Genomic DNA, 16,688 nt, shown 5'->3' with positions numbered 1-16,688 from the left:
GATTTTGACGTAATGACATCATGCTTTCATATGACCTTGGCTTTTCGATACAAATTTGGGCCTTACACAGATTTGTTTACGGAACAAGTATGCACTAGAGACTATTGTTACATGCTGCTACACAGTTGTCAACAACGCTGATAAAGGGATAAGCATAGACCTGCCATTTCCTTAAGTCCTTGGCCTAGCTTTAAAATATATGTCTGATCTTGAAAGGAATTTGCACACATGGTGACTATGTGTTAGAATCATTTTTTTATCCCAAATGAGGTATATAGTAGATAGTTTAAAATAACTGAGACCACATAGAGAAAATGGTACGAACAAATTTTGGAATTTTTAAGTAAATTACTTTCCAGTTAGTGTTTTGTAAAGGTATTTACAGGCTTCACAGCTGCATCCAATAACGACAATTCAAAGTAATAATAATAAAAAAACTCACAAATACTTTACTTTATGGACTAACAATGATTTTCAAACTCACCACTCTTCAACCTCAAACTTCGACGGAACCTCACAAAACAGAGTCCTGAACTAAGATTCATGTGAATATTAATGAAAGCCCAAAAAGCACGCTTCACAATGTCTCATTTTTCTAAAAACTTCTCACCCAAGTCGAAGAGAAATTGACGAAGATAATTAAGAGGCGTGATTGTTAGTGCCAACCTGGTGATTTGTCTTCAACAATGACCAGACCGGAACCTTGGCCATGACTTTGACTCTTCGTGGCCCCAACCGGAAGTTGCAAAACCACAATTGAAGAAGAAGACGTGGGATCGTGCGCGGTCATCGCGGACAAGCGGTGGTTTGTCGCACGCGACGAGAGTTGCGTAACGCTAAATTGATATGTTTTAAATAGCAACTAAAGAGCTCCTATATTGAAAGTTGATTAAAGAAGATTCTCCATCTGGCTAGTGTTCTAAAATACTCTTATGATTGTGATAGATGGACAATACCTCCTTGTATTCCCGAAGAAAGAAGGGTTTGATTAGGATATGTAACAGGCCTCTACTAAAAGCCATGCCTAATGTATAAATCCTGCTTATAATACCAAATGGATAAGTTGGATTTTAAGTTAATAGCATCAATCTTCATCCAGTACTTTATATTCTAAAACGGAATTTTTACTTTAACAGAAGGAGTAAAATACCTGCTCATATTCCAAAAGGAAGGGGTTAAAGTTATTAATGTCCAAGCCATATATGTATCATAAATAAATATACTTGAATTTAAAATTTAAATTTGAAATTGGAATACAGTATCACAGTTTATAAACATGATGTTCTTCATAAAAAACTTGGCACGTTCACAGATAGAACAGAACCATTCAAAATTGCTAAAATTTCACGCTTAGTGTTGAGAATTTGATTAAGTACCATTTAAATATTTTGACTCATGCAGCTAATATTACTACTTACGTTGTTTGTATTTATTTGACTTATAAAGGTTCTTAAAGCACTGTACTTGTAGACATTGTGATGTGTTGTAAGGATTCCGATATGAGTACAATCCGATTCAGTGCTAATAATATTTTGAATGGCACTAATTGGATAATGATTTCATGCCAGGAAAATTCGATCACCAAATAACTTATTTAGGCCACAATAGTTATTTGTGTAACTAGTGGTGAAAGTGGCACTTTGCTGCACACGAGAGCAATGTTTACGCATGAGCCGCAGGCGAGTGCGGAATGATCTCGAGTGCAGCAAAGGCCTTTTTCACTCGTGTTACACATTATATTTTTCCTACAGTCACTATAAAGCATATAAATAATTAGTCTTTCAAACACTATACAACACGTTTTTAGGTTCAGCTGGCAACACAAATTGTGCCCTAGAGAAAGTAGTACCCGCGGTCCGTATCACTCCGCTATTTTTCCTCGGCAAGAAATGTGCTCCGCGTTTTGAGAATATAGTTCCGTAAGTTTTTGTAATTTGAAATGGTTTCCGCGCCTAAAAAAAATGCTTTAAAGGTATTTTCTTGTTTATTAAGATCGTAGGAATGTTTTAAAAACGTTTAAAAGAAAAGTCCAGAAAGTTCAGAAATACCGAAACTATAAACACGAAATGACAGGTTAAATCGTAGTAATAATAGTCAATCAGCTGCTCATAGTATTATTATCGTTAAGTGTTGCCAACCTATTTCCAAGCGTACACGGATTACGTGCATAATAGAACCACGCTGTTTTGTGTTGTTTCGTTGGAATCCTGATGTGCGGCAAAGTATAAACCGTACGGCAAAGTATAAACCGTACGGCAAAGTATAAATATGCAGCAATTAGCAGCTTTCTGTACTATAAACAGTACAAGGAAGCCAACTTTGTCGGGTGACTGTAGGAAAAGAAATTTTTGCATTACGCTAAACAGCCTGTGGTGTAGATAGGAAAAACTTAATTGCTTTGAAAAAGATAAATAAATTTATGTTAAATAAGTTAAGAAACCCTAACATTTTATAAATTGCCTTTGTAAATTCATTCATTCAACTAAATGTATTTGGCCAATTTACTGTTAATATGATCGAAGAATTTCTTCTCAGTGGGGCTTTACGACAAAATCGTCCGAAGAATTATTCAAAATTAAGTTCAGAATCTTAATTAGTAGTCTTGGAGTTTGATTCATCATGAACTGTAAATGGACACTTGAGGTTTATTTTGAAATTAAAGTTATTTTGTGCCGTATACCTGAAATTGTCAAATTTCCAACTTAAAAAAATTAAAACTTTAAATATTGATTTACTCTGTAACAGTTACTTTCATACAACGCACAGGTTTATTTCTGGACGTCTTGGAGGAACTTTCTACATGAACTTCCACGGCGCCCCCTCACCCCTAGTCACGACCACTGCTTCACGTGCGGCTGCTGACTCTAATTGCAGACCATCCCCATCCTAATATCACCGACGCCCATGACATCTCGCGAGGCCGACGTGTTTCTTTGTTTGCAAACCTTGATTCGCAGCCTCGGTCGTGAAACTGGGTTGTAGAATACATTAATCCCGATATCGCGGAATTGCTCTACATTAGTCCTGATATTGTGGAATTACTCTATATTAGTCCTGATATTGTGGAATTACTCTATATTAGTCCTGATATCGTGAAATTGCTCTACATTAGTTCTGATATTGTGGAATTGCTCTACATTAGACCTGATATTATGAAATTTCTCTACATTAGTCCTGATATCGTAAAATTGCTCTATATTAGACCTGATATCGTGAAATTGATCTACATTTATCCTGATATTGTGGAATTACTCTACATTAATCCTGAAATCTTGGAATTGCTCTACATTAAACCTGCTATTGTAGAATCGCTTTACGTAAGTCCTTTTATTTTTAATCGCTCTACAGTAGTATTATTTCTACAGTTTATTATTATCATTACAGTAGTTTATTATTATTATAGTATTATTATCTACAGTGTATTATTTCTGATTTGCAGAATTGCTCTACATTAGTTCCGATAACTGCATTGCTCTACATTAGTCCTGATAGTGCGGAAATGGTTATTTCTTCTTCTCATTTAGTCCTCATGTCATAAAATTACAATTAAATAGTCCCGATAGAAAATAGTTCGTTAAAACTAGTAACTGTGATCCCGGATTTGAATACCTTTACTCACAAAGTCCCGATATCACTGATTTGCTTTATATCCCCACTAACATTGTCAGACGACTTTATTGCTTATTAATTTACCGAAGCACTAAACAGGTTGATTCTACTATAATATCGCACGATTTATAATTTATAAATACAAATATTGGCGAGGAATTGATTTTTATTACTAGGCCTACTTACATAGCAGAAGTATCTTAAATATCTCGATTTTGCTAGCAGAACTGAGTCAACGTTATCTTGATGTCACTCGCATCACTATTCGCGATTTTACTGACTGCCAACTCTAATTTCCCCTAATTGTCTGACAACCGGTGATATCATAATTACTTTCAATCGATCTCAACATAACATAGTCGCTTTTAAACATTTCGAAAAGCAACACTGTTACTCAAGAGCGTGGTAAAATGTTTGTACTGATTGTAAAATACTATATTTATTATGTTTACACGTATGTGGTGATAAGAAATTACATTTAATTAAAGTATAACTCGTGAATAGTTTAATTGCTATAATTTAACTTTAACGTCATTTGTAGTTTCATCTACACAAAAATACACCTTTCATTCAACAAATCTTTACTGACGACTTATAAAGATATGATCCTGTAAAGGTAAGGGTAGCCTATTTTATCACGGATTCAATATAGTATCTGATTTCATGAATCCATTGATTAACAACAATTAACTCTGTAGAAAATATGTGGAAAAATGCTAAACATTAATAATCTAGTACCAAGCAGGCATAGTTAAACAATATTTGTTAAATCAACGAATACTTTTGAAATGTCATTTATTAGATTGTATTTTGACCTTACTAAAGAATGTTTTGGAAAGCTGTGTATTATAGCAAAAACGCATTTAAAAAGAATAAATGCAAAATAAATTCAATAGTTTCTAACGCAATTCAAAACAGATATTTCAAAATAAATATGATAAACAAGTAAAATGCTTTACTTTCAAGTAAGTAATAAGTATCCATTCAGTTTTTGTCTGAGTAAAACTGCCTGAAAATCGGAACACACGTCTAACTAGTTTTACTCGAATAGTTGAGATAGTAATTTTATTTCAGTTTACATTACTTATGTAAAATGGCACAACGTTTTACCATCAGAAGAATACTTAAATCGAACGAGAGGTGTGTCTATTCTTTGAATAGACTGATTTTTATTCAATTTCATTATAATACTAGCTGTCCCGACAGACGTCGTCCTGTCCTAATGTGGTTTTATGTCAATGCACGTTCATTTTCAAGATGAGCTCGTTCGCATGGCTCAATTACGTCCTGGTTGAAGTTCGTTCACTACGCTCACTCACCTTTATATTAATCAAACTATTATAAAAATTTTTTATAATTTGTAAAAATTTGTTATAGTTGTTTTTTGTCGCTGCGCTCACTTGCCTCAGGTTAGCTCGTTCGCTACGCTAACTCGCCTCCAGGTTGAATTTCGTTCGCTACGCTTACTGACATTTTAGTTGCAAATTAGCTGTTGTCACAAATTTAAAAAAATAATAGTGTTGCATCCTGTTGGTAAACCTATTAACTTTTTAATGCTATTGAACATCACAGAATCAAATTGAACCAGCTGTTAAGATTCTTTAATTCCATTTAAATATGAGTACGGTACTCATAAGGTTAACATGGGAAACTCCAGAGCCACTGGGGCGGAGCCCTTTTGACGGATCTGCACCAAACTTCACACAAACCATCCTTGAATAATGCTTAACAATGCCTGAAAGTTTCATTACAATCTGTCGAGCGATTTTGGAGTCCATAAAGGACAAACAAACATACATTGGATTTTATATATATAGATATATATATAAATCCACTATGTCGTAATACATTTTTAAAATACCAATCTTGCTAATTTAACCATTTTGTAAAAATAAATTTAAGATCATCAAACATGCATCTATAACAATAAATTATTTTAAAATAAACTCATTTTCCCGTTATTAATGATTGTTTCAGTTTTTATTTTAGGAGGAGCTGATAACCTAACATTTGAAATTAAAATTATGTTTTTGTGTTGAAATAAATAATTATCATAATTTCCTATAACCTTACCCAAATAAAATCACATACCTACAATCACTTATGGTGGAATGTCCTTTAGTCCAAAATCACTTCCCCTCAAATCGATTTCTCACATCATGCATAGGTCAACCCGTAAACAAAAACTCGTCCAATTTGGTTTTAATTCAACCCAATTAATCGCCAAGTCAAATGCTACAACGCACGAGACACTGCTGTACACACTTGAGTTGTGATGTCCGCCGTTTTTTGTCGACTCAATTATGTGTTTTCACAATGTTCGTCATTTCCTTCCAGCTTTGCCTACATTCGTTATGTAACCAGTGTCGATTTGATGATTATAAACCTTCGCTCAAACTTTTCCACACTTGCGCAATCGCAGTAAACATATAATCGGGTTAATAATAGATCCAAGTCTCGTGATGCCAAAGGCACCTTCGATGTAATGTATAATAAGGTGTGTATGTATTGACACGATGTGACAGCATGGTACTTTAGGAAGATAGAGGTATACAGATATTTTAAAACGCAAACCCATCTGGGTGCATATTTTAAAACAAAGATGAACAATAAATATAGAATGGTTGAAATGCCAGTTTTTTTACTGACTACGTTTCTTTGGGCATCGTTTATTGAAAGTTCACTGATCATAGTATTCGGATGAAAGAAGAGAAGGGGCGCGGTGTTGGAGAGGTGGCTAAATGGCTATAGCTGATCGTGATCAAACTGATCTTAATCGGTAAAATAACGATAAGTAGGCTCCAAAAGTTTCTACTCTGCGGGGCGCCGCACTCCAATGCGACCTGCGGTTAAGTGCATTGGAGAGCTTTTATTCCATGCGTCTGGATAGATGCACGAGCCGCAGAAACATGCGGCCTCTAGACGCATTGCGTTTTACAACTGATATGTTATTCAGATTGGGTTAAAATACGCCTCATTGCATCCCACCTCACAATAGTACGATGTACTAGGCTCCTCTATCTATAAAACCTAAAGTGTCATAGTGCAGAAAAATTGGTTGTTGATAACTGCGTTAGGGGTTTTGAGTACTAATAATAAAATGAATCAACATAATCAAGGTAGACCGATTGTGACGAAGAATATAGTTGCACTTACAGTATATTATCATATCTTTGTTAAAATGGATTTGTGTTTCCATTCCTATTGCGTTGTATATTTTTTACCACCATCACAGTTCCCCTTTGGCTATACCTTTGACTATTAATACAACAACATGCTCCTGTATCCGATAGTCAATGGCTATACTTAGACTGTGGAATGTAAATTAGTAGTCTAAACTCAAATTTTTCTGTATTGAAAAGGAATCAGCTGTACTGGAATTAATCTGATTTTTAAATTAGATTGCTGATTTACCGAAGAAAATAGTCCCGATTTATAAAAATTAAATTGAGCCTTATCAACATGTTGTTTTAGTTATCGTGGGGCACACGCTATGTTTGGCTAACATTACATAGTTTTATTTTTTTTTATTCTAACCTCACATCTTAGGACCTTAGGTTCTAGTCCGGAACTGTTTAAAACTTATTACTTCAGGCTAGTTCTAGATGGTCGCGGGATTCAAACCCAGGACCTCGGTTTCCGAAGCTCTTCTAGTTGAGGAGTTGGGGTAGCAATACGTGTTGCTTTTAAATACAGTACACAAGAGTGAAACAAGAAGGAAATTTGTTTGAAACAAATTAAAATATTAAAAAAAAACATTTTTACAAAAACCAATGAATACTATGCTACAAAAGCATGGATGGTGGTGTCATGGTATTATGGCATGGTATTATGCCAAGCCTATTTTATGGCTTGGCTGCAGCTCGCAAAAAATAGGAAAATTATCGTAATGTGATTTAATAAGCTCGGATGATGCAGTGTGGCGAAAGGTTTGTCATCATAACATGGACTAGAAGAATCTTTCAACCTTTGCTCATTTTCCAATCTCGTTCTAGAATGTCGATACAATCTAAAATCTATCTAAGTATTTATCTATTTATTATAAATATCTAATATATAAAATTCTCGTGTCACAGTGTTTGTCTGCAAACTCCTCCGGAACGACTTCACCGATCGTTATGAAATTTGGTGTGTAAATTCTGTAGGTATGCAAATCGGACGTAAACTATTTCCCGTTTCGAAATTCTTAAAAGGGCTCCGCCCCAGTGGCTCTGGAGTTTCCCATGTTAACCTTATGAGAAATGGAATTAATGAATCTTAACAGCTGTTTCAATTAAACAAGTTGGTTCTGTTCTATGATGTTCAATAGCATTAAAGTTACAAGGATTACCAACAGGGTGCAGCACTATTATTTCTTTTACATTTATGACAACAGCTAATTTGCAACCAAAAGGTGAGTGAGCGTAGCGAACGAACTTCAACCTGGAGGCGAGTGAGCGTAGCGAACGAGCTAACCTGAATGCAAGTGAGCGCAGCGAACGAGCTCCAACCTAAAGGTGAGTGAGCGTAGCGAACGAGCTCCAACCCAAAGGTGAGTGAGCGTAGCGAACGAACTTCAACCAGGACGTGATTGAGCGATGCGAACGAGCTAACCTGAAGGCAAGTGAGCGCAGCGAACGAGCTCCAACCTAAAGGTGAGTGAGCGTAGCGAACGAACTTCAACCAGGACGTGATTGAGCGATGCGAACGAGATCATCTTGAAAATTAAACGTAACGGTACTTTCTTTCCATCGGTCTGTCTTAGGGGAAACCTATAACTTAGGCGATACGAAGTTCGCCGGGTCAGCTAGTCTATCCATATAAAATACATCTAAAGTCCAACTTTATCGATGTAAAGTTGGACTCGTTAAATAGATCCACATTAGGCCTTAATAATGAATTTTTGTGCCACATTTCAGTAGTCGTAATGAAATCTACTTTTAAGTTTATTTTTTTAACACTGCGCTAACTTACTCTTCCTAACGTTTTCTCCAAGTCACTAATGTTTTGAAACTTCAACAATCGTTTCTCATTTTGTTTACACAATTAACGTTCCGCTCGTGCACCTTCACTGTAATTTACTTGCAATTTCACCTCTCCATTCCTCAAGTAGTTATCCTTTTTTCTGTCCAACCATAGACTTTGGATACTGAAGTACATATATCTCATCAACATGGACCAGCTGTAGGAATTTGTGTTACTCAAATATAGTGAAACGTTGTTAATGCTACAGTTTTAGTTCTTTTAAATATCAATCGATCACTATCTTGCTGTGTAGTTATTTCGAGATAAAAGTTGTTGTTTCGTATAGGTAGTAGTTGTCAGTTTGGCGTGGTTTAATTGTAATTTACACCAGTAACTCATTCAGTCAATCAACTATTCTTTTTTATTATATAGCCCCCCCCCCCCCCCTATAATACCCATTCCAGATATAAGCCTTACCTATCAGAAGAAACCAAACTTTGATAAGTGTTTATGCGAGCAGACCTTTATCGTTATTAGTTGCATTAGGGAACTAACTCCAAAGCGATAAGATAGTCAATTAAAGGAAATCTCATATTGCATATATTTATGTGCATCATACCAATAACTTGGTTGCAACAAGATGCTTGCTTTGGATGATTGTCGACTTTTAGTGGGAGGAGTTCTTCAATTGGAGATACTCCCCCTATAATTGATAACCTCTGGATTTTGATTTCTGGATACACCAAATTAAACTGGACTCAAAACAATTTGTTAATGTCATTTTTATTCAACTTAAATCCATTGGTGATAGACAGGACTTGAACCGTTACCGTCAGGACAGCGTTCCTGCGATTTTAAAAATATAGCAGCCACATTGACGTATAAAAATCTACTCTGTGAACAGCATACTCGGAACTGTAAATACAAAGTTGTCTAAGATTATTACTGAAATAATTATTTACTCACTAGTTGTAATTTACCTAAACCGAGCATAAAACTGACATGTACGGCCGAGTGGAACGGTTCTTCGTGATCAGCCGTTAAACTAGTTTCTTTCCCGGATTTGTAGCTATAACAGGTCAGCCATTACCGTAACCGTTGTAACCGTTGGATATTTACATACAATAGAAGGTTACAAATCGTTCCAGAAACCCTGAATATTTAATTCCGAGTGTAAGTAATTAATTTTAGTTATATTATTATTAGTGCTAGTTACTTAAAATTGTGTTTGTTTTATTTATAAGTGTTGGCTTGAGGCCGTAATCATTCTTATATAAAGTTTCATCGATGCACTGGATGGATTGTAATTAATTCTTACGAGGTGTTAGCCCGTCCTACGTACGGGAATAGTCAGTTAAAACTGTGTAGGCCTATAACTCAGAACAGCTAGTTTACACGTATAAAGACAAATTTTATTGCAGCCTACAGTAGAAAGAGTAATTATCAATTGAGAAGTGTATAGGCTTAGTCAATGATATCACCTTCCATCGCATACCTGCCTCTTCCATAATCAATATCACCAAAATACAATTACTCATACTATACACAATTACCAGTAGGTATGAATAGAATCGCCCTAAAATATAACGAAAACATCCAATAAAATTCACAGTACACATAATTATAAAGTTGGTGTCCTGACATCAAACGAATCGTCCAAACATATCCTTTATATCAATTTCACTGCATCAATTGCTAAATAAATAAGTGTAAACAAAGAAAGTAAAAACAACAACATATAATTTTTTTGTAAACAGCTGAAACGAAAATAAAATAATATTCATTTGAAAAAAAGAACTGGTCACTTGTTGAAGGAATTTAACACGTAAACACGCTAGTAAAGCTAGTGACGTAATTAATTGTCTATGTATATTATCCATTCCGTTGTCACTTCTAATAACCTGATAATTTTAGGCCTACCACCCTCATTGAATCAATGTACATCGTAATTCTCCATATTAATTTATTAAAACTATAAAATATTCAGCGCCTCCAAACGTAACCACAACTAAACACACGCCAAACAACTTTTTAGATTTCATTAAAGGATGGTAAGTCTAATAATTGCAGTATCCTAGGTCAATGATGACGTTGTGTTCAATCATAGATAAAACATACTCCCTTAGTAGATTTCTCATCCTTATGGAACAGCTGAAGCCAATTTTATTGTTAGTTCTGTACGTCCAACTGTAGAGATCGTGTTTTGTTTACAATTTGTTTCCCGTTATTAGAGCCATTTAAAACCTCGTTTAACCAAATAATACGATCTAATCATAAACAATAACTTGTCCCCTAGTTATATAACCAAACAGTAAAGCACAAATCAAGAAATTAACCCTAAAATAATAGAAACAAAGTTTCGTTGACACTAGCGCCTTCGTGACACGTACATGAAATAGACACGAAAAACGTGCTTCAAAATTTACAATGGGATGAGAAGTCTACTTGTGTTGGTTAGTCTATGGTTCAATCTATGTCATTCATCTGTATATCTTTGGATAAAACCCGTCTGAGGTTGTGGTGGTAATTTAAAATCGTATTCCTGATGATTCTTGATCTCCTTCTTTATGACATCAATATTCCCGGGCCTAATCCAAACAAATTTTAAGCATTCAAAAACATTGATTGCAAACAAAAAGCCACCAAGATTAATTAAAACATGTAAAAATTTTGATTTTTCTACCCTTTCCTAAAAAAGTTGAGCAGTAAAATAATTTGCATATCATTTTTTAAGACTCGTGTACAGAGCCTCGACTTGTATACTTCGATGGTGTTACTTATCCCGGTGGTCTACTAATCTTACTTATTTCCTATAATCAATGACAAAATCTGAGTAAATAAAATAACCTCATAGTTCTATAGAGCATTTTTATATTTAACCAGCTGTTAGTTAAAACAAATTATATTGCGCTAAAACAAACCAAAGATTACAAAGAATACTTAAAATAATAATTTGAACATCCTAGTATTTTACTATTGTATATTTAAATAATCTGTCATCCTCTTATCGAAGGATTAGCATCACACATAGTATAAATAAGTCAACCCTTAGTATGTCTTTTAGTCTTATCCAAATGCAGAATTTGTGTTACAAACACTGGATGTTTACAGCTGTTATATTATACCAAAAGCTAGTTTAGAATCTTAGCGTCGGCTGCTAGACTTTTCAAAAATTAAAACTTAATTTCTAAATAACTGGGACCCTAAACTCAAATTATGGATTAGACATTCCCTAGTTCTCAAAATTATCTTTCTTTCAACACAAAAATCATGAAAATCCGTCGAGTGGTAGATTTAGAATCGTGAAATACAAAACCCTATTACGTTTTAATATTATAGATTACTTCATTAAACCCTGTGTGTATAAATATTAATCTGTTTAACTTGCAGATACATATGTGTATATCTATCTATACAGGGTGATTGATATAAGTGTGCCAGCCGTTTTATTCGAAAACTATAAGAGATATCAAAAAAAGTTAAATGGTAAGTGCCTTGGATTTTTTATTTAAAAAATTATAGTCAAGTCAAAAAATTATTTTAGCCGCCATTTTTCCAATATGGCCGCCAACTTTGATTTTTCTTACGGAATGCCCTGTATTTTATGATGTATTCTGGTAGAAAAAGGAATTTTAAGACGATTTTATTCTTGTGATTTTTTTCATAAACCTAACCGTTTTAAAGATAATAATGGTTAAAGTTTTGAAATTTCTGCATGAGAAAGAGTTTCGAAGCAAGCATGCCAGCTGTTTTGCTCGAAAACCATTCAAAATTTCACAACTTAAACCATTATTATCTTTTAAACGGTTAGGTTTATGAAAAAAATCACAAGAATAAAATTGTCTTAAAATTACCTTTTCTACCAGAATACATCATAAAATACAGGGTGTTCCACAAGAAAAATCAAAGTTGGCGGCCATATTGGAAAAATGGCGGCTAAAATAATTTTTTTGATTTGACTATAATTTTTTAAATAAAAAATCCAAGGCACTTACCATTTAACTTTTTTTGATATCTCTTATAGTTTTCGAATAAAACGGCTGGCACACTTATATCAATCACCCTGTATATATAGTACGCTAAGCCGATTTTTGTGAACAGAACTCCTCCCTCATTTATGGACCGATTTTGATGATTAAAGTGTAAAAAAATGGCCCTGATCTGTAGTTTTGCAAAGAGTTTTTCATTTGAAATCTTTATTAGTTTGGGTAGAATCTTCCATCAAAGTTGGGTTTTCTCCCAAAAGATTAACATGGGAATCTAAATATTTAATTGGAAACTTTGTCTCCACTAATTTGAGAGAACGGCTGGGCGTAGAAACTTGGTAGAGGTGTCCAAAGAATGGTCTCAATCTGTAGATGAGCCATCGAAAGAAAAACAAAGTAAATTCCCTTATAGCTCTGCCCCAGAAGCCTTTAAAGATCCCTCCACAGATTTGTTTACATTTTGGCCATATGGATAATTTGTCACTACTTTTTAATGAAACAGCTGTTAATATTTAAATTGTATTTTAATGAACACATTATAGGGAGTTACCTACTGAATTTGTCAAAATGATGCATTAGCAATTTTTTTCAGATTTTAACATTGATTTTCTTCTGAATCATGTCATGTTTTGTAATATAACGTTCTATTACGAAATTTTGTTTTATAATGTTTGAGTCAATTTGTAAAACAGTATTGTTACTGAAATTCGCTCATGAATAAAGACCTTATTTATTTATTTTATTTTTAAATCAGTGGAAAATCGTAATATAATATCGTAAAAATCGTAACACTTAAAACTATTTCTTATCGAGTTAACTTATATCTATTGTACGGGTTGGTTTCTGCCTTTTTGACCAATATTTGGTCATATTCAAGACAAATCATCATAGGTTCATGACATTATTTTCATACATGTTTTCAATTATTGGAAAAGATATCGATTGTGTAATACAATACAAAATAATACAAGTGCAGAAGGGCACGTTGCCCATATGAGCCGTGTCCATATTTTGTTAAATTAATAGTAGTTTACAGCAACTGGATTAAATTTTTAATAATTTGTATGAAGAAATATGTGCACAATTTAGAAAGCCATTAATCTGCAAAATTACTATTTATTGCACACTTGTTATCTAGAGATGTATTAATTCAGTTAGTGAAAACACAATAGAGCCTTTGAATGTTATTAAACTAATGAAAAGGGTTGTGCATGTTTACTAGCGCTACTCAGCAACAAAAGCCATTTAATTTATCTCTAAAAGACATGTTTTTAAGTACACCGGTAACTTACCCAGATAGTAACATAAAAAAATTCCCAAACCATATACTACAAAATAAGTTCAGATCAGACCAGAGCCATTTAAATATATTATATTTATTAATTTGGCTTATATTACTCTTAAGCTACGGATTATTCATCTGCAGAAGAAGTTCATTGTGCTCTTATCCTGTCTGATAACATCCAAACACAGAAACCTTGCCTTAAAATAGTACCTATATCTTGACAGATGGTTTGCATTGGCCTATTACGGACCGTGGCCCACTTGGTTGGCCTTAAGTGAGATTTTTGAAAATAACACTACACTTTGACTGTAAAACAAATTTCACAAAGATTAATTACCATTCAAGCAGTTACTGTCAAGACAGAAAAGTCATGCTCCTTTTTAACTAGATCTCCTCATCCTTTATAAGATACGTTGATCAACAACAATGCATATAATCTATTTATGTGATAATTTACAGTATTTGCTTTTTGGAAATGCAGCATTACTTTTTCATTTGCATTATTTGTTGCCAATGAAGCCGCATGACCATATGAAAGAGGTCCCTCATTTCAAGAATAAAAGCCAGCTTCACTACAAGTATATTCCACTTGTTGTAACGGTAGCGGTAGCCTAATAGCAGGTAGCCTATTTAAATCTTTTTATTATTATTTGGCAATCCAGAGGCTAACATCACAATGAAGTAAACAATTCCAATTAGTTGATAGATAAAAATGATTAATCAAAACTCACAGAAAACCGTCGGAGCAAAGATTTTAAGCCGTGTATCGTTTGCTTCTCCATCCTTGACGTTTAACGAGAACCTGTTACTGCTAAGTCACGGTTACTTGTAACCTGTAATGGAAGATATGAACTCTTAGCATTACAGATGGTTAAGCTTTCGAGAGAACAAACAAGCAAATATTTGCTTTCGTCTGCAAGCAGAAACCTATCATGGAATTGACGCGCATGTCACATTGAACTTGAGGCGGATGTATCGGTTATTATCTTCTAACTTTAGATTGGATGGAAAAACTTTAGCTTTCCCGGTGATTTTTTTACTAAAAGAAATAGGTGTAATTGTGGGTTGAGCAAGTATAAATATTCTATCAAAACTATTTACATATTTTATAAATATTTCCATATAACCAGGCATTAGGCTGGTTAACCAGCCAGAACAGAAGGATTCTCACCAGTTGTGTACTGTATTTATTTCTCGCTCTTAACATTTCTTACTGCTACAATTTATTTCAATAATTTTATGAAATTTACATATGCGATTGTGTTTACCACATTGCAGGCACAACTTAAGTCTTGAAAAGAATTTTGTCTTTTCAAATTATTGTAACTTAAAAATTAGATACAAAATTAATTATTTTAAATAGTGTTTTTCATTATTTCAACTACGTTATTTAAATTCGTTTGGATTTGTGGAATGAGCTTTTATGGACCGTTAGATTCTACTATTCGTTTATTACTTGTTAATAAATTTTTGTTTTTGCCTTGGCAAAAATTGTAATCCTCTTAGTTACCATTGGCTGTATGGGCTATTAACAGTACTGTCTAACATCCTGTCTGACATGTCGGCCTTAGTCACTAACAAGACTACAAGATCGCGCCACTCGTCCTACACTCATCTGCATTCATACCAATCATACTTGTCTTTAAAATTCCCACATGGACGTCATTTCAGAATAAAGTATTTTTAAATACTGTATAAAAGTATTAAGTATTTTTAACGAGGAAATAGGTTTTGGGGTAGTTTTGATGCAAGGGTATCAATTCTCTGATCAACTTGTTTTAAGAACAAGTTATTAAGTCACCGATCAAATCGTTTTGATAAAAGCTTCCCAAGCATCCAATCGACATTTTTTAGTAACAAGGTATTGAGTCACAGATCAAATATATTTAGTCAAATGTTATGGAGTCTCTGATCACAAGATACCAAGCTTCTGATCGAATAGTTTTGGTAACCAGTTATCAAGTCTCTGATCAACTAATTATGGTAACAAGCTAAGTTAATAATCAACTAGTTTCAGTAACAAGTTACAATGAATATGATAGTTTTGGCACCAAGATACGAAGCCTCTGTTCAAATAGTTTTGTTATAGAACAAGTTGCCATGAAAGAAACTAGCTTTTGTAATAAATAAAAATGAATGAATGAATGATTTATTCCGATAAAATTGCTACAAAGTACAAAGTTACATTCTTTACTATAATATTAAGTTTACAACATAATATAATCAAGAACAGAAAAAAATTACAAAGTTGTGAACTTAATGTAAATAAAAATGTAAAATGTAATGTAATAAATTGAGCTTCAGATACAAAAAGGAATCTGATGCTTATTTTGGTAACAAGTTAAATTTCCAACTAGTTTTAGTGACAACCTATCGAGTAGGCCTACCGAGTCTATGCTCAACTAGTTTAGGTCACAAGCTACCGAGTCTATGATCAACTAGTTTTGGTGACAAGCTACCGAGTCTATGATCAACTAGTTTTAGTGACAAGCTACCGAGTCTATGATCAACTAGTTTTTGTGACAAGCTACCGAGTCTATAATCAACTAGTTTTTGTGACAAGCTACCGATTCTATGATCCACTAGTTTTGTGACAAGCTACCTACCGAGTCTATGATCAACTAGTTTTGGTGACAAGCTACCGAGTATATGATCAACTAGTTTTTGTGACAAGCTACCGAGTCTTTGATCTACTAGTTTTGGTGACAAACTACCGAGTCTATGTTCAACTAGTTTTTTGTGACAAGCTACCGAGTCTATGCTCAACTAGTTTTGGTGACAAGCTACCGAGGTCTATGATCAACTAGTTTTTGTGACAAGCTACCGAGTCTATGATCAACTAGTTTTGGTGACAAGCTACCGAG

The 16,688-nt window shown here is 34.0% G+C and overlaps 1 protein-coding gene across 1 annotated transcript in view; it reads right to left on the bottom strand.

Moving 5' to 3' along the window:
- LOC128997113 (facilitated trehalose transporter Tret1-like) overlaps positions 1-14,669 on the bottom strand; it is a 71,484-nt gene extending 56,815 nt beyond the window's left edge. The window contains exon 1 of the mRNA XM_054422690.1: positions 14,556-14,669. Coding sequence (XP_054278665.1) covers positions 14,556-14,606 — 51 coding nt within the window. The 5' untranslated portion in view covers positions 14,607-14,669. The remainder of the gene's footprint in view (positions 1-14,555) is intronic.
- Positions 14,670-16,688: the final 2,019 nt, after the last annotated feature.

This window comes from Macrosteles quadrilineatus, unplaced genomic scaffold (assembly GCF_028750875.1).
Source record: "Macrosteles quadrilineatus isolate MER2022 unplaced genomic scaffold, UCM_ALF_1.0 Scaffold_6__1_contigs__length_79288215, whole genome shotgun sequence".
Classification (NCBI taxonomy): domain Eukaryota; kingdom Metazoa; phylum Arthropoda; class Insecta; order Hemiptera; family Cicadellidae; genus Macrosteles; species Macrosteles quadrilineatus.
This window is presented reverse-complemented; position numbering and strand designations above follow the sequence as displayed.